At 40.8% G+C, this 25979-nt stretch overlaps 1 protein-coding gene across 3 annotated transcripts in view; it reads left to right on the top strand.

Annotated features, from left to right (window-relative positions):
* Positions 1-25979, top strand: part of ebf1a (EBF transcription factor 1a) — a 96700-nt gene that overhangs the window by 54268 nt on the left and 16453 nt on the right. For 2 of the 3 annotated variants that reach the window (XM_066648894.1, XM_066648896.1), the window contains 2 exons: positions 225-296; positions 6005-7675. In XM_066648894.1, the coding sequence (XP_066504991.1) occupies positions 225-295 (71 nt within the window). In that variant the 3' untranslated portion in view covers position 296; positions 6005-7675. Of the gene's footprint in view, positions 1-224; positions 297-6004; positions 7676-25979 lie in introns of those variants that run through there. The other variant, XM_066648895.1, reaches the window with a different exon arrangement.

The following is a 25979-nucleotide window of genomic DNA, read 5'->3' as shown; positions in this document are numbered from 1 at the left end:
AAATCATTAATGTAGTATGCAGCAACCACAATTAACCACTTCACTACATGCCTCCATTGTAAAGCTTACTTTTAATATTTTGGACAAAAGTGAGTCCTGTCCAGTCTAACCTTGTCCTAATATGACCTCAATCGCTCTTCTCTCTCTGTCTTTCAACAAGAATAACACTGTTCTTTTCTTTCTCTTTGTGCCCCTCCCTCCATCCTCCCTTCCCCCGTCTCCAGTAGATCAATCTTTTGTGGACTCTAGCAAGTATTCCACAGCCAGCTCCCTGCAGGGACTGGCCTTCTCCTGAAGTATGTAATGCTCTCTCTCTCTCTCTCTCTCTCTCTCTCTGCCCATTAACCTGCCCATCACTTCTTCCCTTTCACCCCCCACCTGCCACTTCATCTCTTTATAAATTGCAAAAAACGCTAATAAATCTTGTTAATATGTTATATATATCATTATTAGATTGTTGTAAGAATACTGTAAGATTATTTAATTTATTTCTAGACTCTTTTTGCTTGTTTTAAAATAAAAATAGCATATTTCCTTCAGATAAAATCACTTAAAACAAGCAAATGAGTCTAGAAACAGGTTTATTAATCGTATAATATTCATACTCACAATCTCCTAATGGGAAATGTTAGATCTATTGACTAAATTTAATATGTTTTCAATAATAAGATAACATTTTCTGGGCTGGGCTGAGGTCTGTCACCAGCAGCCATATGAGTTTCATTTCCTGCTCAGCTTCCTGTTTCTCATGCCATGTACCTCTCATTTGTGCCATTGTCAGTTATCAGCTTCAGTTTATTTTTGTGAACTCAGCAAAGAGTCACCTGATGTAACACCCAGCCCTTAGTTACCACAGAGATATTCATAAATAGACCGTGTCAGTGATATCAGTGAACGGCCGATTTACTGGGCACTTAAACACTGCATCAGCTGGGTTAGTTCCACTTAAAGATCAGAGGTAGTTTCAGAGTGATGACGTGTATTAATCGAGTATGAATGAAGACTCATATATAGGGATTATGTAGCGTAATCCAGTAACAAAACTTCATACAGCTTTTAGTTCCAGTGACAAAATTTGATTAGTTGAGAAGCATTGTACCCGTGTTTATTTGTGATTATAGCAAACATTTGTTAACTGTTACTAATAAGCTACTAAATTTATACACTCTTAAAACGGTAACACAGGGTTCTCTGAGTGATGCCAGAGAAGAACTACTTCTGGTTCTATAAAGAACTGTGTTTTTTAAAGAGATGTGTGAGTGTGAAAAATCTTATAAAAGTTTAAAAAAACAACACTGGATCTTAAGGTTCTTTACCCATTTAAATATATCAAACCTATCATAGCAGAGGTTATTCTTTATGGAACCAAAAGTGGTTCCTCTAGGACATTGTAGCACCTTTATTTTTAAGAGTGTAAATTCAGAAACTTGTGGAAGACTATATATGACCTGGAGGATTTCTGATCTGGATTTGAATCAGACTGACCATAAACTCCATAAGTGTTATTGGTTTTAGGTGGTAAACAGATCAGTTAGGCACAAACACATCAAATGCAATTTGACAAATACAATCTAGAATATATTGCACTAATATTGTTTGCCATACGGTCGTCTTTAGTGGGTTTTTGTTTTGTTTTGTTTGTGCAGTTTTGTTTATTTAGCAGAATTTTGCATAAAATTAATAGATCGCTCAGTATTTCACATAATATATTTGTGATGACATTTTTTGTTGTGCATGTGCTTTTGCTATTGTTATGTCATTTTGATGTACGTCTCAGCTATGACGTTTCACTATGGGGTATTTGTAATAAGCACCTACATTCTGAAATGTATGTTTCAGAACCCTCCTGGTAAATGAAACTAGTTTAAATAGTGTTTTATCCATTATCAAGACTGGAAATAATGCTAAACTCTGTCTACTTTTTAGCACAGAGCTTCTCTACACTTTTTCTATTCCTTATCTTCCACCCGTGGCAAAGTGTGTTGAGAGGGTGATGTAAAAGTAATTGAGTGTATTCGAGGAGCTACTCTTATCTGTGTGTGGTGAGCACTTCATCTCACCATGTTGATATGCATCCGATGCCTTTGACCCCACGAGCCAAGCACACATTTATTTATTTTTTTAACTTCCCCCATCTGAACGTGTCCAGGACACTGAGGAAATAGCCTGAGAATTAGAGCAGCATACAGGGAGACAATCAATACACACTGTCAAATCAGCCATGAAAAATCTCCAGCAGTGATGGGCTCTACAGAGCAGGAAACGTGAAAGGAGGAGATGATGTTGTATGGATGTCTCACTCTCTCAGATTTTTATTGGAACGTTACATTTTTTCTTGCTGGAAATGACATAGTCAACATAAGGTAAAAATACCATGTAGAATAGTGTTTATACCTTTTCTAAGGAACCCAGGGCAAGGGTATATTTGCTGTCGCAGTGGTTTTTATTGGTAACAAGCTTTGTGCATGTCTTCAATGGTAATGTGGACCATTCCTGTTTTGAGACATTTTCCATGTTTTTGAGGTTGGACGGCTTCTTGCAGAACTCAGGTCTGGACTCTGGCTGGGACATTCAAAAATTATATTGATATAGATATTGTTTTCTGTTACCTATACGTGGACACTTTGCCTGTATGCTTTAGATCATTGTCTTGTTGAAGGGTCCAATGCAAAGTGGGGGGTTTTTTTCTTTTCTTTTCTTTTTTTTTCTTCAGTGTCTGATTCGGATTTTTTGATCCAGAATTTTGATGTAGTCCTCACTTCTCTGATGCTGATGCTGCTTAGGTTTCCTGGAACAACTGACTCAAAAACATTTCTAAAACATTGCATTCCTACCCCCATGCTTGATTGTAGAGTTTGCGTTCTTATGGTTGAATTCTTCTCCTTCTCACCAAATGAAATTCAATGTTCCTCTTGGTACAAACAACTCTCTTTTTGACGCATTTGTCTGACCAAGATTGCTTTTCCTTATCAGTCCCGTCCTCAGATGGGATAAAAATATAATGTTTGGGCAGTGGTACATGGTTGTTTGGCAAATCCAAGAAGAAGCATTCAACCCTCAGAACAACATACACATAGTCGAGTATTCTGAAAAAAGATGACTACATTTCTGGAGGACACCATTAGGGCACCTACAGAATAACTTGGCTTTGAGCAGCATTGGACCTTCCAATAAACAAAGATCTGAATTATATAGACAAAGTGGTCAAGAGATTGTTAACAGAAAACAATGTCAGCATTGTGGCGTGGCCCAGACACAGTCCACATCAGAATCTGTGGAGGAAAGTAAAAACCAGAGTGATCGCAAGTGAGCCTTCCAACCTCCAAGATCTAGGGGTTGTTGCAAAAGAGGAGTGGTCAAAAATCCCAGGGGAGACTTGCAAAATGCTTGTCAGCGTTCAGTTGCTGCACTGGCTTTGCCATTTATAACAGAATTTCTATAATTAGTTTAGTAAAAAACAAAACAAAACAAAAAATAACGCTGAAATAGTTAAATTGCCCATAAACATTTCACACAATGTCTGAGCAACTCCTGACAGAAGAAATCTATTGGCCAAATAATAATTCACTATAAATTGGCATGGGTATGTGTAATTCTCTCTCTCTCTCTCTCTCTCTCTCTTTCTGTCTCTCTCTGTCTCTCTCTCTCTCTCTCTCTCTCTCTCTCTTTATAGTCTTTATGATCCTTGTACACTCTGAGAAGGTACACATTGTTTGTAGACAGAGAGTTAACAAGGGTCAGAATATGAAATTTAGGGCTTTGTTTATTTACTGTTTCCTGGGGTTTGTTTGTCAGACGTCATACGAAATGTGACTCCATCCTGGGCGGTGGGGGTAGGAGCGCTAGAGAGAAATTCATCTTATTCAATTTGACAGAAAACGTACTTCTAAAAAAACTGCAGTTAAAAGTGTCCCCAGTGTGATTTACTGCCCAAATCTGATCGTGTTGTTGTTCATTTCCTTTTAATTTTTTATCATGGCCTGTATCGGACATTAACCTGAACAGATCTCGTTCCAGACGTGAGCCACATCAGAAAAACACACTGTGGTGAAGGTCCATGTGGAAAATTCCTGGGAAGGCAGACACAGAAATAAATACACATGCACTAAAATGAAATTACTTGGCCAAAACTGAAATTACGGAGCAATAAGTAATAATAAATATAGCTGGCGATAAATAAACACATAAAATATTTTATGTCTTAAAAGAACTGTCTGTTCCACCTTAAGTGGTGCAGCACTTTCATTCTGGCACAAAAGCTTCTGATTAGAAAACTGAACATTCCATTTCATCCTAAATTGGGCAGTAGTTATACTCTGGCAACAGTGCGCCTTAAAATGCCACAGTTAGATTGCTACATGTCAGATATAATTTAATGTGGTCATGTATCGCAATTATTTATGATTTTATTTCTTTGTACTTTTCAGCACCATTTGAATACAACAGCTGCTCAATTTTCACAAAAACTGAACCAGTGGAAATCATTGTGAATGGCTTGAATACAATTACAAAAGTTAAAGGAGGAATGCTCTGTGAATTTTATAAAAAAAATAAATAAATAAACATATTATTATAATATTATTATAAAACATAAACGCTGTTGTAGGCGGCACGGTGGTGCAGCAGGTTAGTGTCGCAGTCACACAGCTCCAGGGACCTGGAGGTTGTGGGTTTGATTCCCACTCCGGGTGACTGTCTGTGAGGAGTGTGGTGTGTTCTCTCTGTGTCTGCTTGGGTTTCCTCCGGGTGACTGTCTGTGAGGAGTGTGGTGTGTTCTCTCTGTGTCTGCTTGGGTTTCCTCCGGGTGACTGTCTGTGAGGAGTGTGGTGTGTTCTCTCTGTGTCTGCGTGGGTTTCCTCTGGGTGACTGTCTGTGAGGAGTGTGGTGTGTTCTCTCTGTGTCTGCGTGGGTTTCCTCCGGGTGCTCCTGTTTCCTCCCACAGTCCAAAAACACACGTTGGTAGGTGGATTGGCGACTCAAAAGTGTCCGTAGCGTAGGTGTGAGTGTGTGAGTGAATGTGTGAGTGTGTGTGTTGCCCTGTGAAGGACTGGCGCCCCCTCCAGGGTGTATTCCCACCTCGTGCCCAATGATTCCAGGTAGGCTCTGGACCCATCGCGACCCTGAATTGGATAAGGGTTACAGATAATGAATGAGTGAATGAATGAATGAATAAATGCTGTTGTCACTTTTCGGTTTTAAAAATGCTCCTTTGACTACTTTTACTTTGTTATTCGTGTTGGAAAGTGACAGTATACCTACAGCATTTACTGAGGAGGGGGCGTGCTTCACTGAATGCATTCCAGAGCTCTCTCTATCACAGTGCTGTCCTGTAGTCGTATCACTAATTGGGTGGATGAATTGTTCTTATAATGGGTCCCTGAAGGGGGAGGTGGAGGAGAGGGAGCTGATTTACAACCATAAAACCCCATCACTATTTATCCTGACAATGGCTCTAATTAAACATAGAGGACATAGAGAACTGAAGTGGATGGGACTGAACAAATCTTTATCTTTACCTCTGCTCATAAAGAAAACAAGAAGGAATATTGAGCTTCTCACTAAACACATTTCACTCATCTTCTCTTTCTGCTGTTCTTTACTCATTCGCCTTATTTTTTATTTTTTATTTGTGTGTTTTATGTAACATCCGTGAATATCATTCTATCTGTGTTCCTTTCTGTTGGCATTGATGTAAATGGCATGTTATTTTCCCTCTAATATATACTCCTTGTCCAGATGTTTGTGGACACTCCTCTTTAGTGAATGCAGCACCTTTTGAGTTGGAGTGGCCTTTGTTTACATCTAGTTTTCACATAAATATTTTGGCATCTAGTTTTTCTTTTAAATCTCTAATTGAGAGTGTGACCCGTTTAATACAGGGTCACATTAGTGAGTTTGAAGCTTAAGTTTTCCAAGCCACATATATCTATTATATGATTGTATACATAGTAATAGTTTTTACTCTCTGGCCTTATCTTCTTTTTCCTTTTCCGTCCCTGAACAGCGATTCCTGGTATGATTGTTCCTCCCATGTAGAGGCCCTCGAGCTGCTGAAGAGAAGCATTTGATTTCGGCTCCTGCTTGAAACTCAAGTCCTGGATGGAGGAAGTCTCAGCAGTGGCAGGAAAAAATAACAAACAAGAGATAAAGACTTTGAAAACTCAGGCCTTTTTCGACGGAATCTCACATAAAGTGAAAAAGACCAGTGTGTGCTGGTGGTTTGATTATTTTTTTTTTTTTCTAAATTTGTTTTACGGATGCAGCCCCTGTGATCTCCTCGAGTGGAAATAGTGATGGCCCTTTTTCCTTCCGTTCACTGGGGTTTTTTGACAAAAGTGGACATAGTTTTGCCTTTTTTACAAACTGTACTTTAAACACACGACACTATGGGAGCAGAGACTGAGAGCGGGGACAAAGCAGGTCAACAGAACACCTTCGATCCAAACGAGGATGGGTTCTGAGTCATTTAAAGGGTTCATGCATCCAGAAAAGACTACAACGTAAACAAAGATGAGGATGGATTTCTCGTTATTTCTCATTCTGGCGCCAATCACAAGCCAAAACAATGACGTCACATGCCATGAATTCAGCTCCTGTTTTTTTTTAATCACTAATATTCTGTGCTGATTGTTCAGGTACTTTATATTTTCAGTGGTTGTCGTTTTATTTCTTCAGAGACAGGAAAACTCACATGCTCCTATAATGCTCATTTGTAGTAGGTCCCTGGACCTCTGGAACCATCCAGACCACCACAGGAAAGAGAGTAGAGAGCGTGAGGAGTAGGGTTTCAATTCTAAAAAATGAACTTATAATTCTGTTTGTACAAAATGATTTGCTGCCCGTATTTGTGCCGTAAACAAAAACACGAGAAGAGAACAAAGTACACTATGAGTTGCTCTGCCATTTTTAGCTTTCATTCAGAGGATATGAAGTCTGTGTGCGCTGAAGCATGTTCACATGAAGCCATAAAGGAGTTGACTCTTTTAGTCCGTATATTTATGAAGAAAAAAAAAGACATGGTTATCCGCTCCGTGTGTGGATTTGCCGAGTTCCTCAGCAAAGAATGGAATGAAGAAGAACATGCGCTCAGAACCAGCTGCTAGAACATCCACCATTCTTTCTTTCTTCCTTTATTCCCTCCTTTCTTTCTTTTTTTCTACCTTTGAGATTGTGAAGGAATTGACTTGAATCACGCAGAGAACACTGAGGTTTGTCCAGCTCTGTAAAAGCCTGCTCTTGGAAAAAGTGTTATCTCCAAACAAACAGCAATTTGACCGGCTCCCTTTACTACCCTTTTGTACATACACACTTTTCTTTTTTCTTTTTTTTTTGCCAAAATTGTTAAATATATTTATATCAAAATGTCTTAAGGCAGCTTGTCAGTGTAGTATCACCCTGTCCTGCATTCTCCACCTCGCCAACACAAACAGAAAAAAAAAACAGGTTTTGTAAAATATACACATACATTGTATTTATCTCTAGAGTTTGTACATTGCTTTTTCTTGTTTTTTTCTCAATGTCGTGCCGTTTATCAGCCGTTGTTGTCTTTGTTGCTGAAATTATATTTCATTGATTGTTTGTATTTACTTTCCATATGTTTGCCATACTTCCATTTTTAAGTTTCTTTCATCAAAAACAAAGCCATTGTCTATTTTTGTATATTTTATAAGTTAAAACAAACATTTGATTTTTTTTTGTTGTTGTTATATTGTTTTATTTTGTTTTTCTTTTTTTAATCGTATGGCAAGAAAGGTAGCATCTTATTCTGATAGCATTTAGTTATGTAGATTTTAAAAAGTATATAAATGACAGATATATAAATCTATATCTTTTTTTTTTGTTTCCTTGGTTTGTTTTTTTCCTCTCTCTCTCTCTCTCTCTCTCTCTCTCTCTTTGAGGCTTACAGAAATTGATACTGTTGTTAAACTAATAATATGCATGGGTTATTCTCTTTTGAGAGTGTGTTTGAAAACTAGAGGGGGGTGGGTTTGGATGAAATATGAATATACTTTCTTTCTCTTTGGTGTTTTTTTTTCCCCACTTTCCTTTTCTGTTATTTATGCCTGCTTGTCTGTCGTTTTTCCTTTCCACTCTTATCAGAACCAGCAGATTATAGATGCCTTAACAATGCAAACTCCATTCACGTGTACAGTTACCATCACCATCCAGTTTCTCAAGGGACACACAAAAAAAAAAGAAATAAAAAAAAAGAAAGGAAAGAAAAAGCACAAATTGGGCCATTTTTACCTAAACACTGTTTGTAGGACCCAGCTCAGCAAAGCAGGGAAGGTTAAGTGAATATGTTTGTCCTTTTGTGTGCGTGTGTGTGTGTGTTTGTTTGGAATATGAACCATAATGAGGAGCTTTTCGTGTGTGTGGAGAGAGTGTATGATTCATATTTAATGTCTGTTGCAGCTGTGTGTGTTGCTAGGGGGATGGGGGTGCACTTTATTATTAATTTAAGACAAAAAGGCTGCCTTTTTAATTTTCTGTTTGTGCTCTATTAGTGTGTGTTTGCTTCAAATAACCACGTGGCGGGGGGGGGACCTAAAAAGCCATATTGTATACATTCACAATCAGAGCTTCTGCTTGTGTGACACTGCAGACGTTTGAGGGTGTGTGTGCGTGTCTGTGTGTGTGTTGTGATTATTTTTCTAGGTGTGTAGGAGCACTTGCCCATAGTCTCTTACACTACCCCTCTAACCCGAGGTGGGCCGAGTGTCATAAACTCGTACTCAAGTAAAAGTACCTTGAGTAGAAAAACAGAAGTAACAACCGTTTTAACACTTTCATTTCATTTGACCTTCTTAGAGGATTCAGCATCAATCAGCACAGGAACTGAAGACTGTATCACACTAATCTTCTCTTCATTATTATTGTTATTATTGTTATTAATTATTAGAGATTCTGGTAAAAAAAAAATATAATTAAAATCTGTAGCCCATATGTCAGTGGTGTGAATTACATCAACAAAACAGAGTGAGAATAAACACAGCAAATGGAAGCAGTGACTGGAAACGACTGGCCAAAATGCGACTGAGGAAAAATGGCATTCCTTTTCTCGTTTATACACTTGAGTAAAAGTGAAAGCTTTTCAATTTGAAAATACTCAGGAACGAATAAACCTTGTCTTTGAATGAAGCATTTTTCACTCCACAGAATGAGGCCCGTCACATGGGGCCATGCTTAAGTTGGGTACAGAATCTCTTATACATCCAGGGCACCAGGTGTCAGTGTAGTGGCTGTATCGTACCGCGAAGAGGAATCACTGGAGGAAGTGACGGATCCTTTCTGTACGTGTTTGAGGAAATGTGGCTATGTAATACCCACCTCTGTCGCTAAACACGTTTGGTTTTGCATATGGAAGTGTGTGTGTGTGAATGTGTGTGAAGGACACTGAAGCCACTGATGAACCGATTCACATTTGGGGTCTTTTTTCATTCTCTCGCTCTTTTAGCAGAATTTAGTTGTTTTTATTTGTTTGTTTGTTTTTTAATGAATATTAAATATATCGCTGTTCTACAACAGCCACGTATCTGGTTTCATCTTAATGAGGAGGATGGGCTACAAGCATTTCTGTAGGAAACGAGACTCCAAAACCAAACAAAAATACATAAATAAAAAGCTGGTCCCCTCCCTTTCTTTACCTCTTTTTTTTATTATTGTTTTCTCTTGCTCTATTCTCTCTCATTCTGTCTCTCTTGGTTTTTTTTTGTTTTGTCTTTGACTGGATACACACTGAGCAGTTGTTCTACCTTTAGGGAAAACCAAGACAAAAACTACTGTATAGATTGTTATCATTTTTTGAAAGCTGTAAAATAACTTTTCAGAATTCACAATATTAAATTAAAGTTACTTCTTGTCTGTGATCTGTGTCCTTTTTCATTTTGCTGCTGCAGACTGCATGCATTAGAGCTCCAGTAAGATACACCACACGGACATTCACTTCGGGAAATATGTGTGTTATTGTACAAAAACTCCACACGGTGTAAAATATAAATAAAACGCTTGAGCAATGGTGCGCAAAATCATTTAAACCCTATATTTACTTGAAAACAGTATTCATTCATTCATTCGTTGTTTATAACCTCTTCTCCAGTTCAGGGTCGCGGTGGGTCCGGAGCCTAGCCGGAATCACTGGGCGCAAGGCGGGAGCACAAACTGGAGGGGGCGACGGTCCTTCACAGGGCGACACACACTCACACCTTCATACTGTTTTTAATTAAATTTAATTGAATTTAAAATGCTCAGTGTGCTTACTCTCTTCTGGAAATAGGGTTTGTATTTTATTAATGTGAAATCCATACACATGTAAATCAAGTAAAATCTGATGGAAAATGCATTATAATTTACTCACTCACATTTAACAAAGTACAAGGGGCACTGTTATTCAGGCTTTTATCTCTGTTAGTGTGTGAGCTGTTGGACAGTCCTTTCCTGTGTTCTGTCTGATGGCGTCCTGTTGCTGTGCTGCTTTTAAATGAAGTCACGTCAGTTTAGCTTTGTGTTTTAGAGTAAAATCTTCCAAAAAAAAGAGAGAAGAACAGAATGGTACACACTTCCTGTGCTGAGGGATGCTGTATGGAGGAGAATGCAGTCACCCGGGCTGGTTAGCTCTGCACTTGAGGGATGAGAGAGAGCGTGAACCATCCCACCCACCCACAGGGCTCCTGAGGCATCTTCAGGTATCAGATCTGCCATGTCATACTATTACTTTTCCCCATCATTATTTTACCCAAGTAACACATTCACTGAAGGATGAATATAGGCCTCAACAGTTGACACTGTCCATCATCTCTCTCTCACACACACACACAATCACCTCATTGCCAATGATTCCCCTTAAAGAAACATGCTTTAATTAGTCCCATTCATTAATGTATTATATACCTGATAGCGTAATGAATGTGCTCTGAGAGTTGCCCAAACACGTTAATGATGGGCTCCCCAACTTATTAATTGAACGGCACATTGCATTTAATTGACTCATCATTTGCATTTACGGTCATCAGCAAAAAATTAATCTTTCTTTTCCTTTTTTCCCCCCTTTAGTTTGCATATTTAATTTAAGACCCTCTTGATCTGATTAGCTTGTAAAAGTCAGTGGCAGCTTTCTGCTGAACTCCAGAGTGCTGAGCTCCGGAGTTCAGAAAAGAAAAAAAAAAGATACGACCCTGAAATGGTAATGAAATGCAAGTTTGAATCATTAATATCATCAGCCAGTAAATCAAAGCATAGCCCCTGGTTTCTGCAGCAGTGTGGGGCTGGTCCAATAGCAGCCGTGTACTGAACAAAGAAGAGGCCGAAAAAACAAAGGAATAAACAAGGGCTAAGGGGGGAGTAAAAAAAACACGCAGAAGGAAAAAAAGAAGAAGTGTTTGTTGTTTGAACAACAAACCAGACCCTTTTTTTCAGATCTATAATCCAGTGTGGGGCCTCTGAGATCGTGGGGAGTGGGTGGAGTGAAGGAGCAGCACTTTCACCCCTCTCAAAATCCACTGTTGAAATGCCCTTGACTGTTCCCTGCTCGCATGATTGGCTGAGCATGACTCTGGGTGTGTGGAAATGTACTGCCCTTAATCACCAGTCTGTGTGAGTGTTCCCTACTCCACACGGGTTAAATACAACTTTTGTGGTACACACGTGCAGTGACAATTCACACTTTGCTCATCTCTTCAGTGTGTGTAGGTTCTCTTTAAAAAAAGACAGGGATGAAAAGCTGCTCAGATATTTCTCCTGAGAGAAAGAGCACAATACCCCAGACATCTCACCTGTGTCTCACCTGAGTTTTCCCAACACAGACTACACTTTCATGTCTTATTTCTCCTGTGTCTCATCTCCTGAGTAAATGGAAAGTAGCGAAGGCAACTTTTTTCCACAGTGATGAGATTATTCCGCCGTTGTCTTGGAACTGGCTTCAAACTTGGTGTGGCTTCATTTCGCTGCTGAAGGGAATAAAAAGGGGTGAAGGCAGCCCTTTTATCTCCAGCTTAATCTGAGTTTTATTGTTCAAACAGCTGTTGTGTGGAGGAAGGAGGAAGAGCTTTAGATAGCCATTAGCTAATGGATTATTGAGAGAGACACAACTGCCACTGACAACCCCCCCCTCAAACACAGACACACACACACACACATACACACACACCCCACATCCACCACCACCACCTCGAGGACACACCCCAACGAAAGCCACTTAGCGCACAAAGCCTGCTTTGAACATTATAGATCCCAAGTGCGGTATCAAGCTCTTTTCTTCTGTTCTTACTCTCTCTCTCTCTCTCTCTCTCTCTCTTTCTTTCTTTCTTTCTTACTCTCTCTCTCTTCAATCCTTTTCTGTCTCTCTGCCCAACCTACCCCCTTCCCTGCAAACTCTCAAACTCTCTCTCTCTCTCTCTCTCTCTCTCTCTCTCTCTCCCTCTCTCTCTCTCCCCCCCTCCCCCCCCTCCTCCCCCCCCCCTCTCTCTCTCTCGAGGCTAATGTGAGCATATGATTGATGGGTGACATTGATGGCAGTTTTGAAGTTGAGTAGATGTCATTGTTGACGTACTCTGACAGATTCTCTGTAGAGACTTAACCTTTCTTCACATAATGACGCTGCTGATTACTTGAATATTGCTCTTAAATGTCTGACATCACAGTGATTTAGAACAGAATACATTTGGTCAATTATTGAGACCAGGTTTTTGCTGCTAATATATTTGAGTCAAAATGGTCCTGTCCTTGTGAGAACAAAACCAAGCTCTCTCTCTCTCTCTCTCTCTCTCTCTCTCTCTCTCTCTCTCTCCCTCTCTCTCTCTCTCTCTCTCTCTCTCTCTCTCTCCCTCTCTCTCTCTCTCTCTCTCTCTCTCTCTCTCTCTCTCTCTCTCTCTCTCTCTCTCTCTCTCTCTCTCCCTGTCATTATATAGATTTACAGCCATTTGAGAACGTTAGGACACCCCATAATAATTGTTGTCTTTTTGACCATTTTTAAACATATGGACATATGAGCTTCGTTACTGAGAGATGGAAGTTATTTAACGAAACAAATAAAACGAAAGGAATTACTTATAAACACAAGTTGTATAATGTAACGACTAAAAATAGAATCTACTATGAATTCTTCACTGTATCAGAGGGTGCTTGAGGAAAATGTGAGACTACCTTTAAAAAAACTGAAGCTGAAGTGGACGTGGACCATGACCCAAAACATTCCAGTGAATTCACGAGGAACGGCTCAAACGTAAGTAATGGAGAGTTCTGGAACGGCTAAATCAGAGCGTAATCCAGGACCTTAATCCTACTGAGATGCTGTGGGGTGATCTGTGCGTTCAAGAAACCCCTCAAATATCACACAGCTGAAAGAATTCTGCATGGAGGAATTGGAAAAACCTCCTCCCAGTTGAAGTCGGAGACCGGTAGATGGTCACAGGAAACATCTAATTGTGGTTATTTCAGCCAAAGTGGGAAATACCAGCGATTAAGGCGTAGTGTATCCTAACTTTTCCCTCACAACAAATGTACATTTTGGTTCATTACATTTTACAACTTATGTTTATAACTTCTTCAGTTTTATTTGTTTAGTTATATATCCTCCATCTGAGGCACGGTGGTGCACCAGGTAGGTGTCGCAGTCACACAGCTCCAGGGACCTGGAGGTTGTAGGTTCAATTCCCGGGTGACTGACTGTGAGGAGTGTGGTGTGTTCTCTCTGTGTCTGCGTGGGTTTCCTCCGGGTGACTGTCTGTGAGGAGTGTGGTGTGTTCTCCCTGTGTCTGTCTGGGTTTCCTCCGGGTGACTGTCTGTGAGGAGTGTGGTGTGTTCTCCCTGTGTCTGCGTGGGTTTCCTCCGGGTGACTGTCTGTGAGGAGTGTGGTGTGTTCTCCCCGTGTCTGCGTGGGTTTCCTCCGGGTGACTGTCTGTGAGGAGTGTGGTGTGTTCTCCCTGTGTCTGCGTGGGTTTCCTCCGGGTGACTGTCTGTGAGGAGTGTGGTGTGTTCTCCCTGTGTCTGTGTGGGTTTCCTCCGGGTGACTGTCTGTGAGGAGTGTGGTGTGTTCTCTCTGTGTCTGTGAGGGTTTCCTCCGGGTGACTGTCTGTGAGGAGTGTGGTGTGTTCTCTCTGTGTCTGCGTGGGTTTCCTCTGGGTGCTCTGGTTTCCTCCCACAGTCCAAAAACACACATTGGTAGGTGGATTGGCGACTCCAAAGTGTCCATAGGTGTGAGTGAATGTGTGAGTGTGTGTTGCCCTGTGCAGGACTGGCGCCCCCTCCAGGGTGTGTTCCCACCTTGCGCCCAATGATTCCAGGTAGGCTCTGGACCCACTGTGACCCTGAACTGGATAAGGGTTACAGATAATGAATGAATGAATATTCTTCATCTCTCAGTACTCTTCAAACGAAGCTCATATGTTTATGTTTAAATACATTCAAAAAGACAAAGATTATTATGGGGTGTCCTAACTTTTTCACATGACTTTGTCAAACAAAAGATATATATTTTTAAAATAGTACTTTAATATGACAGACCAACAATATCACAGAAATATTAGGTTTATAGCTCCAAAGCTATGTGAAACACTTCAAACCCACTTCTACCCTCAGATTTTCACAGTGTATTAAATTCTTGGGTTCACTTAAGTTGCCCTCTACACTGGCCATGCCCAGCCCTGAGCTCATTCTCACAGCAACGTCTCGGGTCTTGGAGCCTTGGCAGCTGCAGCTGAGAAGGTGTGTAGTGCAGCAGCTTTTCAGATAAATACCTGCAGATCAAGAGCAATACATGCAGGAGCTCGCCCCAACGTGGAAGAAATGAAATAAATTAATAAAGGGAAGCGTCTTTCTAGCAATAGAGAAAAGGAGAGCTGAAAGGCATCTTTGAGGGGGAAAACAGGGGTCCCACTGGGGAGCTTGGGTAGAAGGGAGAAGAGGGGCAATGTGGGAAGAGCGAGACAAAGATGGCGGACTCAAGAGAATGAATAACAAGGTGGGGGAGAGAGAGAGAGAGAGAGAGAGAGAGAGAGACGTGTGAGATCAGAGACATACGTTGGAGGCGATGGGGGAAGGAGTAAGGAGAGAAAGAAGAAAGAAATCGTCGCCCAGGCTCAGAGCTGGGGGGTACAGGTGGTGTTTTGGGGGGGATTTAGGGAGAGATTGTGGGGGTGGAGATGGTCTTCCCATGGGATACACGCCTGTCAACGCACAACACATAAAAACACTAGGGGCCGAGCCAGAGGGACCAGGGAAATGGGGAAGAGAGGGGGGGGTAGTAGGGGCTGCATTTCAGCCCCAGGGCCCTCAGTTCTCTCTCTCTGTCTTTCTATTTCTACACACACACACACACACACACACACACACACACTAACCTAAAGTACAGGCTTTGCTTGTCTTCCTGTTTAGGAGCTTCTTACACACATATTCATGTAGAGAGATTGGCAGAATGTCAGGGTCCAGAGACATAAAGAAACACCCGGTTTATTCTCTGACTTGTGTCCTGCTCACTACCAGCACGTTCTACAAAAGAAGCTTTTACAAAAAATAATAAATAAATAAATAAAATGTCACTGTCAAGAGAAACACTCATATCTCCAGCTTCTTTTCACATGTTTACATTCCGTGAGAAATAAATGGTTAGAGATCAGTGTTATCTACCGGGGTTTTACTCTCTTTACTGCAGTAACCTCTACTGGAACGGCTTTAGAATTCGTGTTGAAACATTGTTGTTTCATGCATTGTGTCAATGTAACAATCTCCATTTCTAAAATTAATTTGGAAACTTAACTTTAATCTGTCACAAATTTGTGATTAACGGCCCAGTGGAAATGTTCCAAAATTGCATGGAATACATTAAACTGTTGGCATTGACTTTAAAAATTCACCCCCCTCCACCCCCTTTACCTCAGGCTGTGATTATTCTAGACTTTAATCAGTAAAATTTCATAATAAAAAACCTATTTAATTTAGTGAAATTGCCACGATGAGAGATTTTCCGATGCAGCCGTTCCAGGGCAAATGCATTTTGCAGCAGAACTTAGCACTGAGCTCACGTTTGGTGAACGGTAACGGCCGTACAAAAAAGATTTGTTGTGTTCTATTAGCATACGTATTTTTAACTAAAAAAAGCAATTACACTTTCAGTTTACTTTAAATGTACTAATACATATGAAGAATATGTAAACGTCTAGGTTAGATACCTATATTTATATTTCACATTTAAAAAGCAAATAACGTAAAGACCTTACTGTTAAATGTTGTTATTTATATGTAGAAGACACAACTTCACCATAACCTGTAGTTATTATTATTATATGGTCACTAATGAGCACCACTGGTGGCGCTGTTTCATTGTGTATACACAAACACTCTGTTATCTACACCAAGTACAGCTTTGAAGACAGTTTTCTGATGAGGTTAAACATACAAAGCACTGATTTTCTAACATTCCTGACACTGTAGTTAACTCTTTACTAACTAAGGTTAAGTTTAGGTTTACATTTGCTTTAGGGGAAAATTTAAAGCTTCTTTAACAGATATTAAAGCTAGGGTTGTTGATTTTGTAGAAACCAGTCAGTGTGGGTGGGGTTGGAAAGAAGTCGTACTAAATGTCCCACCCCATTCTCTCAGCCCTCTTTCCAAAGCCACTCCTCCTATTTACACATGAATGTATACACAGAGGGCGGCACGGTGGTGCAGCAGGTTAGTGTCGCAGTCACACAGCTCCAGGGACCTGGAGGTTGTGGGTTCGATTCCCGCTCCAGGTGACTGTCTGTGAGGAGTGTGGTGTGGGTTTCCTCCGGGTGCTCCCACAGTCCAAAAACACATGTTGCCGGTGGATTGGCGACTCCAAAATGTCCGTAGGTGTGAGGGAATGTGTGTGTGTGTGTCTGTGTTGCCCTGTGAAGGACTGGTGCCCCCTCCAGGGTGTATTCCCGCCTTGCGCCCAATGATTCCAGGTAGGCTCTGGACTCACCGCGACCGTGAATTGGATAAGGGTTACAGATAATGAATGAATGAATGATTGTATACACAGAGATTTCGCTGCAGAGAGAATAATCTTTGTAGTAATTATAAACATGGACGTGGTTAGACCTGTTTTAGGGGGCTGTCAGCAGGTCAGAACTGAAACACTGGGAAGTACAGCTCTGCTTTAGATAGAACTAATGCTATCTTCGCTCATAGCTGCGACATTTGCTGCTATGTTTGTTTTTATTGAATACCATTTCTGCCACTGATATTTATTTCTTTAGATGTTTATCAGTGCATGATGTCGTCTGTTTCTCTGCCACTGTCCAGTGCTCCAGGGTTTAAATACACATCAAATCTCATCAGAAATTAACGTCTCTTTGTACACTGTTTATGAAGTAATTAAATTATGAACTAATTTAACTTTAGTTTAGTGGCAGTACAAAACAAAATTAAGATGCCAGAGTGGATAAAAAGCTAACTGTAGCCCGTTATAAAGTGGTCCATAAACAAGAGGCGGGGACAGTCGGTTGTGAGGTTTACAGATAAAGCAAACTGCAAATGTCTAGCGTGATCAGGGTTGTAATAATGCCGTTTTGAAGATGGTTTTCTTAAGGCTACACATGGAAAACGCCTTGTGGCATTGTGTTTAAAAAGACAAAAGTGAATACAGCACAGAGAAGTATACAAAAGAAGAGTTGATTGGTTCACATCTCACAAAATACCAGTTGCTCCATGCTGTTAAAGGCACCCAAGTCATAAACCTGAAGCTATGGGTTAGAAAGGTTTATGTCTCTCCAGATTAGCCTGCCAAAGAGTCATATTTTCACTTTATGCATCATTACATGTTTTTGTATGAAGCTCTTGTCTAGTGCCACCTACATTTGTAGAAGTAGGCCTGATTTTTGCACGGTAGACACTTTTCTGTTCCTATGAACGCAGAGAGATTTATAGCAGTGGAGATGGATACAGGGAAAAGGGCAAAGACATAAATCGAATTTACTTCAGAGACGGCAGATTTGACCATCTTTTGGCCGATAATATCTGTGTTGCATATGCCCTTTTCTGCTATTGTTTTGTCACTACATCAAGGCTGAGTGATAGGGTCAGTGATAAAGCTCTCTGCTGCTACTGCTCTCATTAAGGATGGCTAGACAACCTTTAAAAAGCCAGACTAACCCTCATCATCAGTGTCTCAGAGGTGCAGTTGGTATGACACAAGCTGAGAGTTAGCTCATGGTCAAACTCAAGGGACCCGTGTCAAAACTGTGCTCCGGTGGTGTTTCTGAAAAAAGAATATTTCTTAAACAGTAGACCAGAGGGTCATGAATACCATGGTCAATGCTTTGTGTTGGAAATTAATCCGTGTCATAATTCCAGTAGTGCAGATTATTGTTGGTTCTGAAGCAACACTGAGAGCACAAGGATTTTTAAGGAACAGCAAGTCAGATTTACCACCAAAAATTAACCAACCAACAATGTAAAAAGTCATTATTGATTACCTTTGCATTTTCCCAGCTCAAATGAGTTGAAAACTGCATTGTAGTCCCTGAAAGAACCTGTTTATTCTCCACAGAAGGCAGGAGCGGCTATGTTTAAAATGGGTTTAATCCCGAATACATCCAGGTCACTAGGCTGTTTAATAACGTGACGAAGAAGCCGTATAGAAAATGAACGATTGTTTCATTAAATATCTTGTTACTCGTTGGTTCTAACAGGTTTGGTAGATGACAGGGCACATTCAATAACCACTACTCAAAATGGTTTTGGAGGCAGTGCTGCCTTTGAGGCAAATTGAAGGTAATTGGTTACCAGCCACAAGGAAGAGCTGTTTAACACGCCGTGGCTGAAAGTTCTCAAATACAGTGCTGTAACCTGGTAGAGCTAGCCCCCGTGTTTGCCTGCTCAATCTGACAGAAACGACTCTGGAATTATAAGTGAGCAATATCATGATTTTGTTTGTTTGTTTTCTGTTAAAAATCACAGTATTATGTTTGGCTTGAAAGAAGGATAATGTAACTGCCTCTGAGGAAACTGCAGAATGTTTTCCATAAAATTCTGCTGCCATTTTGCACACTGTGATAGCTTCCTCTGAAGAAGCTGCAGAATGACATGCAGAAATGCTCAGAGGGGTCATGTGCTATACTACTTTATCTCAGTACCTGCCACAGAGCATAGTATAACATTCTACTGCAATCGTAACTCATAACACATAAATGTGGAGGAAGGTACTTCTTCAGAATCTGCCTCAGAGGCAGCAGAGCATTCTAACACTGCAGCTTCCTCGGAGGCAGTTACATTATTTTCCATTTAAAAAAAAAAGAGAAAAGAAAGATGAAAAAAGCTCTGATTCAGGCAGAGAGAAGCTGAGGTGAGAAAGGCTGTGTGAAAACGTGTGGCGTGAGTTATAGAATCAGAAGACCTTCAGTGGGTGGCTGCAGCTCTGTGTGTGTGTGTGTGTGTGTGTGTGTCTCTGTGTCTGTGTGTTGTGTTTGATATTTATTCTAATTGCTGCGGGTAATTTGCTGTGTGTCGGACTAATGAGAGGGTCTGAGGGACCTAATGGATGATGGAGACTGCATTTAGATGCTTAGCTCTCACCCGTGCCACTGCTAAGGGCCCAGCCATGTGAACTCTGTTACACAAATCCTGGATATATATTTATGGTCCCTTTTTTTAACAACCTGCATATATTAGCATCCTTTTGATTACTCTGGTTAAAAAAATAAAAACAGTAAAAACACTGTATTCATTTCTCTAGGCTCGGCTGCTGCCAGTTGGCAGTGATTGAGTAAATTGACTGAGAGAGAGAGAGAGAGAGAGAGAGAGAGAGAGATGGCGGCATAATGAATGCAGACCCATTAGAGCAGGTATCAGTATGAGGCTCTTTTTTCATAGCTGTTTATTTATTATTTTCACAGCAGTAATTATTTATCTGAATGTGTGGTTATGATTAAACCATCATGGGCTTGATAAATGGACAGAGATCTGCCACAATAAATCCATGAAAGCTAAGTGGCTGGGTCATGAGTGCAAAGCTACAGTGTGTTAGCCCATGTGGTTGATAGATCTCTCGGGTTCCTGTATGTATATTTGTTATTTCATCTTTAGCACTGGCGATGTACATTTGAATACAATTGAACATAAATGCTTTAAGTCATCCACAGCACAGGAAGAGTTCAGAGTGTTATATACACCAATCAACTATAAAAATATGACCACATCCTTATTTCTACACTCACTGTCAATTCTCTCAACTGCACAGAGGTCATCACATCCAGTCGTCTGATCCAGGTTCCAGGCTGGGACTTTACAATGGCCATCCGGTACCACAATACCTGGCCAGTCAGGTGCATTAGCATTTGCAGCTATAGCGTAATACCAACTGGCCATTTTAAAATCCAGGCCTGGAACCTGGATCCAAGGCCAGGTTTGATAACCTCTGCTATAGTCTGTTGCACTGCATACACTGTGTGCCCCCTTTTACCCTGTTCTTCAATGGTCAGGACACCCACAGGACAGGTGTTTGCGTTATGTCACTGCAACTGAGAATGATCCACCACATGAATCATACGTGCGTCGTAGTGGTTGGGTCCTGACCATTGAAGAACAGGGTGCAATAGACTAACCCTAGTGGAATGCGAATGGAGTGTAGTGAGTGTAGACACAATGAGATGGCCTTTTTATGGCTAATCAGTGTATATTATATATTTTTTACCAAAAAATATGAGCAGTAAACCAATATGCCCGTTTTCTATGGGTGTATATCTGGGTTGATTGCATTTATAAGCGTGTAAATTATAGGCCACACCTGCAGTAATAGTAGGGTCTCACCACAGGGATTCCAATGACTGCATATACACAGTATGTCCAAAGGATTGTTGACATCCAATCCAATATTTAATCTGAAATTAAGGTCATAAATCTGTTGTTGGCCTCCCCTAGATATTGGAACTTGGCTTTGAGATTTTGATGGCAGCCACAAGAGCATTAATATGGAATAAGCATTTCTAGATCCCAACGGCTGGAGATCTATTGCTCCTGATAATGTAGATAAACTGTGTCAAAGTCCAGGTCATACCAGTCCAGTGGTCTAGTGAGAACTCTCTGCCTATATGTACCTCCACTTTCTCTCAATTTCCCCAATCCCCACCACCACCAGGTTTGCTCCAGGTATCCCCGATCCACCATCTGAAACGCATACATTACCAGTACAGTGTGTGTAACATTGTTCCCCGGAAAATTCCATGATTTGAACCAAGTTTAGCAATAGAAGCATAAGTAAATGGACAAGGTCAGGATTCAACTGCTTTAAACATGGTTTAAACACTTTTTATGAGATGGTTCAGATTTTACAGATTGATAAACAAATGTTTAAATCACAGTTGGTGTCCAATGAATTAGTGTCCACTACCCTCATGAATTCAGTGGCCTGTAACAGTGCATTGGGAATAGCGAATAGGGAGTAATTTCGGACACAACATGGGAATTCATCAACCCAAAGAGTTTTAACTCCCAGAACCCCATTGACCAAGAGTCCACCCTGAATCTCAGGCATTTTTGATTCAAAGACACTTTTGTTTTTGTCACAATTTCATATAAATTAGTAATGTGCCAACAAATTATTATATTTAGTTTCATTTATTTAGCTATATTAATTAATAAAGAAAAACACAATTTGGCAAAAACAGACATTTAAAAATATGTTTGACGTTCCATTGTTTCTTTGGTTATTTACCCAGGAGATACAGTATTTATTTGTGTTGCTGGTTATGTATATGGCATATACTTTCATATTTTGTAGAATATACCAGTCATTTATACCCCTCAAACCCACAGATGGCATTATGCCTGGTGGTCTTAGGCTCATATCCAGTTGTACCAGAGTATGCTTTTTCATTTCAGACCTTTCTGTAGAGATTAAACAAACTGAGGCGTACAGTTCAACAGTTGGGATCGTGCTGGGTGCAGTTTAAATTGTATTTGTACAGTGATTTTACAAATGGTGTTACAAGCAGTTTAACGGTGTTTATTATCCTAAGCCCAAGTGGTCGTGAAAAACATTCTGAGAAAAGGAAAGTAACCTCTGAGAGTAACCAAGCCTCTCAAAAGACCAAGACCTAAGGCTCAAGACCATCAGTCACTGTAATCCTCAGTGATAAACTGTATTTATATATGAACTTTGCCTGTTGAGTTGTTCATTGAAACAAGTGCAGAAATATTTCCACTTCACATTCTGTGTTTGTAAACAGAAGAAAATATGTTCCATATTGATTTGCATTAAAGGAACACTGTGTATTGTTTTGAGCTTAGAATTACAGCTTCAGAATCACTGTGTAGCTCCACTGTCCTGTAAGAGTGAGAACAAAGCCTCTGTCATTGCTATTCTGGGCTCAGCACTGCAGAAATGTACTGCATGTGTCACATCCTGGTCCAGTCCCGTCTGTTTACCCCACCAAGTGCTCATGTAGCACATGGCCCTGTTTGTTGTTGTTCCTGTCTCCGCCCTGGTTCCGCCCTAGCCCCACCTTAGTCCTGCCTCTGTCTCGTTATTGTCTCCAGGTGTTCCTTGTTTGCCTTTTGTTTCAGTGCTCCCTTGTCTGGTGTTGTGTGTAGATATGTGTTTCACAGTCCCTCTGTTCTCACATGTCTACCCCGGGTCACGGCTCTTCCCTGTCCATCCTTGTTAAGCTCTGTTTAGTTAGTTTTGTCTTTACTACCCGTGTTTATTTTGATTCTGTCTGCGTTAAATAAAATTCCTTGCGTTTACATCCCTCTCCTCGTCCTCCCTGCGCAGCCGTGACAGCATGCAACCTTCGGCAGAGTGTAAGAACCCATTGATTTCAGTACAGTATAAAAATTAATTACAATAGGGGGAAAAAATAAACCCAATCATACACAGGGTACCTTTTTAAATGAAAATCTTAGGTATATAGTAAAATTTACAATAATTCTAGTAATCTAATGGCAAAAGTTGAATGCAAATTGTAAGTTGTGTCCAGACACCGTTGGACATATAGCGTATCTGCACAACACTGATGGAAAAACAACTGAAAACAGTCGGGCCAAAGGATAAAACGGTGTGAGAATGCCGCATAATTCAGCAAATAATGCTTCAAACTGTGGTTTTAGGCTTGAACGCCTCTCTCTTGTGAAACAAATGAATTATTGTGATATTAATTTCCTCATGCAGTGTTGCATGCTAAGAAACAGGCATCGCCACAAAGCAGCTTCTTGGTTCTGAGAGACGCCTGAGTGAAGGGCCACATTCGGCTCTTGATTCAAACTTAATGGGGTCACGCTGTAGCTGCGTTTGGCTGACTGGAATCATGTGCGTCCAATTGACAGAAGCACAGTGATTGATGCTTTGTGGTGGTTTGGCATGTTATATATTCTATTCGTTTAATTACGTTTCCTAAGCATCATTAAGTGCCATTATATTTGTAATGGGAGAAATGCAGAGTCACAGGTTGAGCTAATTGGTGATTAATGTTGTGTATCAGTGAGAGAAAATGGAAGATTTGCAATTTAATGAGACAATTCTGTATTTAAATGCTGAATTGGTAAAAATGCAAACAGTGACGGAAAATTAAGGCATTTTAATGAGACTCTCGCAGATTCAACAAGACATTTAGACTCTCACAATGTCTGATGACACAGAGACAAAACATGATCCATCTGGCCTTAAAACAATACACAAATCCCTACAAAAGGAATTATGGTTTATTGAGAGAGAGCGAGAGAGAGAGAGAGACAAACTTGCACATTTAGTTTCTCTCAGTATTTATAAATCAGAAATGTTCTCTCTCCTTCTCTCTCAATTTTTCATTGACCTTCCATCTCTTTTTCAGTCCCTCACTACCTCACTGTAATTCTACTTTCTCATTGTCTCTTTTTCTCTTTTGCTTTCTTACTCTCAAATCTGATTCTCTCTCTCTCTCTCTCTCTCTCTCTCTGCCACTCATTTTCCATCATGTTACGTCTTGACTGAGCCCTTTTCGCCTCACATTTGGCTCTCTGTCCATCTGTCTCCATAGTTCCTGTGTGTTTGTGTGATTGTGAAATATCCCTCTATCTCTACGCCTACTATTGCTCCTTCTATCTCTCCCTCTATTTTGGCGAGATGGTGCCCGAATCCTGGCACGTCTCCTCGGGGCTCAAGGGCTTGTGAAAGCCTCCTGTTTATGGGCCCCGTTGCCCACGAAAATCAGCTCCAGATTCCCATTAATCTCTGCTTGTTGCTGTTGTAGCTCGGCCAATGAAGCGGTGTGTGACCACCGCTCGGCCGAATCCACTTTGGAGCCGAGGCTGCCAAGGCACTGTTTAACCCCGGAGAGCCGGGGAGGGCAGGCACATATAACTCTTCCTAATGTATCGTCCCTCTCACAGGCCTCAACAACCCTCTCTGCTTGTGCGCCGCTATTTGTTAGCACTAATTTGACGTGTTTACGGCCTGCCTTCCTTATATTAGATACTTAAAGGAATCGATTGGACTTAAATCGAAACACCTACAGCCGCACTGACACGTCAATACGGAGATGAGTGCTTAATCTCAAGGACCCAGGAACTTGTGTTCCGGGGGGAGCAAACTTTGCACATCTAATTTATGTATGTATCCCAATTACGGCTGGGCCTCTGTGTGTGTGTGTGTGTGTGTGTGTGTGTGTGTGTGTGTGTGTGTGTGTGTGTGTGTGAGAGAGAGAGAGAGTGTTGTGTGCTTAATGGAGAGGTGAAGGGGAGTGTGATTTAGCTCTCTCCATGGCCTTGAAGGAGGAGAGAATGGACTGTATGTATGTACTACTCCAGCTGCAATGTGTGAATGTTCTGTGATTAGAAGCGTTTTCATGCATCTGTTGTAAAACTGGTGTTTAAGCCCTGGTTCGTCTGAGATGAAGGAGATTGTACTTAAAGGATTCACCATGACTATCTGGCCAAGCTCTCCATTATGTGAGGACACCTGTCCAGCTGAGGGCAGACGGATCACAAGAAGACAACAGGGCTGCAACTATTATTATTTTTGATAATTGACTAATTACTTTTACAATAATCATCGATTAAATATTAAACACAAATAAGGTAGAACAAGGAGGTGAGCTGCACCATTTAAGGTGGAATGTAATTCGGCTATAATGTGTTATTTTGTATGCAGCGACATGTTTTTCATTAATGAATGAATTAAATAATTAATTTACCTTTCTACAATATTCTGGAGTTACAAAACCTTTTCTAAAGCTAGGCATATTTTATCTGTTTCTTCTTTGATAAACCATGTGCATATAAGTGTGTTCTAAAATGCTTGTGTCTGGATGGGTGTCAGTAGCGCTCCTTCAGTGTCTCCTTTACTCTGAGCAACTGAATTGCTGAAATTGTTGACTGCACTCTCGCCCACCCGAGCTCACTGAGTGACCAATCACAACAACCTTGCCTGTCTTTGTTTTCATATGAGTCTCTACTATCCGCTTGTTAAGTCGTGACGTATCGACTTTGTGAATGAAAGTGAGCAGGAGACACATCTCACTCCATGGCTCCTTTGCTTCCAGAGATGGAGCAATGGGACACACAGCTCTCTCTCCGCGATTCCTCGGCTCCCAGAGACACAGCTGCAGGAGGCACAGCTCTCTCTTCGCAGTTCCTCTTCCAGAGACAGAGCAGAAGCAGCTCTCTCTCTCCCCGTGGCCCCTCCGCTCTCAGAGACGGAGCAACATAGTCTGTCTGCACGGCAGATAACACAGATCAGAATGAGCTGTAAATGTACAAACAGTGCTGCCAAAGATACGTTTGCTTCTTTTTACGTTTAATGTATTCCTTTTAATGAACCCCTGAACCAACAGAACAGAACTGATTGGGATATTCAGCGTTCTTCAAACCATAAACACATGTTTTATAAATGTATGACATGGGACCAAACCCAGAAATGGCAAAACATCACACCTGGCATCACACTTAACAAGCAGGTGGGTTTACAGTGGTGTCAAACACATCTGACCTGCCACCTACGAGCTGTAAACTCGGATACGAATCAACCACGGAATCTGAGAGTCTAATTT

Source organism: Hoplias malabaricus, chromosome 17, assembly GCF_029633855.1.
Source record: "Hoplias malabaricus isolate fHopMal1 chromosome 17, fHopMal1.hap1, whole genome shotgun sequence".
Classification (NCBI taxonomy): domain Eukaryota; kingdom Metazoa; phylum Chordata; class Actinopteri; order Characiformes; family Erythrinidae; genus Hoplias; species Hoplias malabaricus.
The sequence above is the reverse complement of the archived record's forward strand: the minus strand, read 5'-3'. Positions and strand labels throughout refer to the sequence as shown.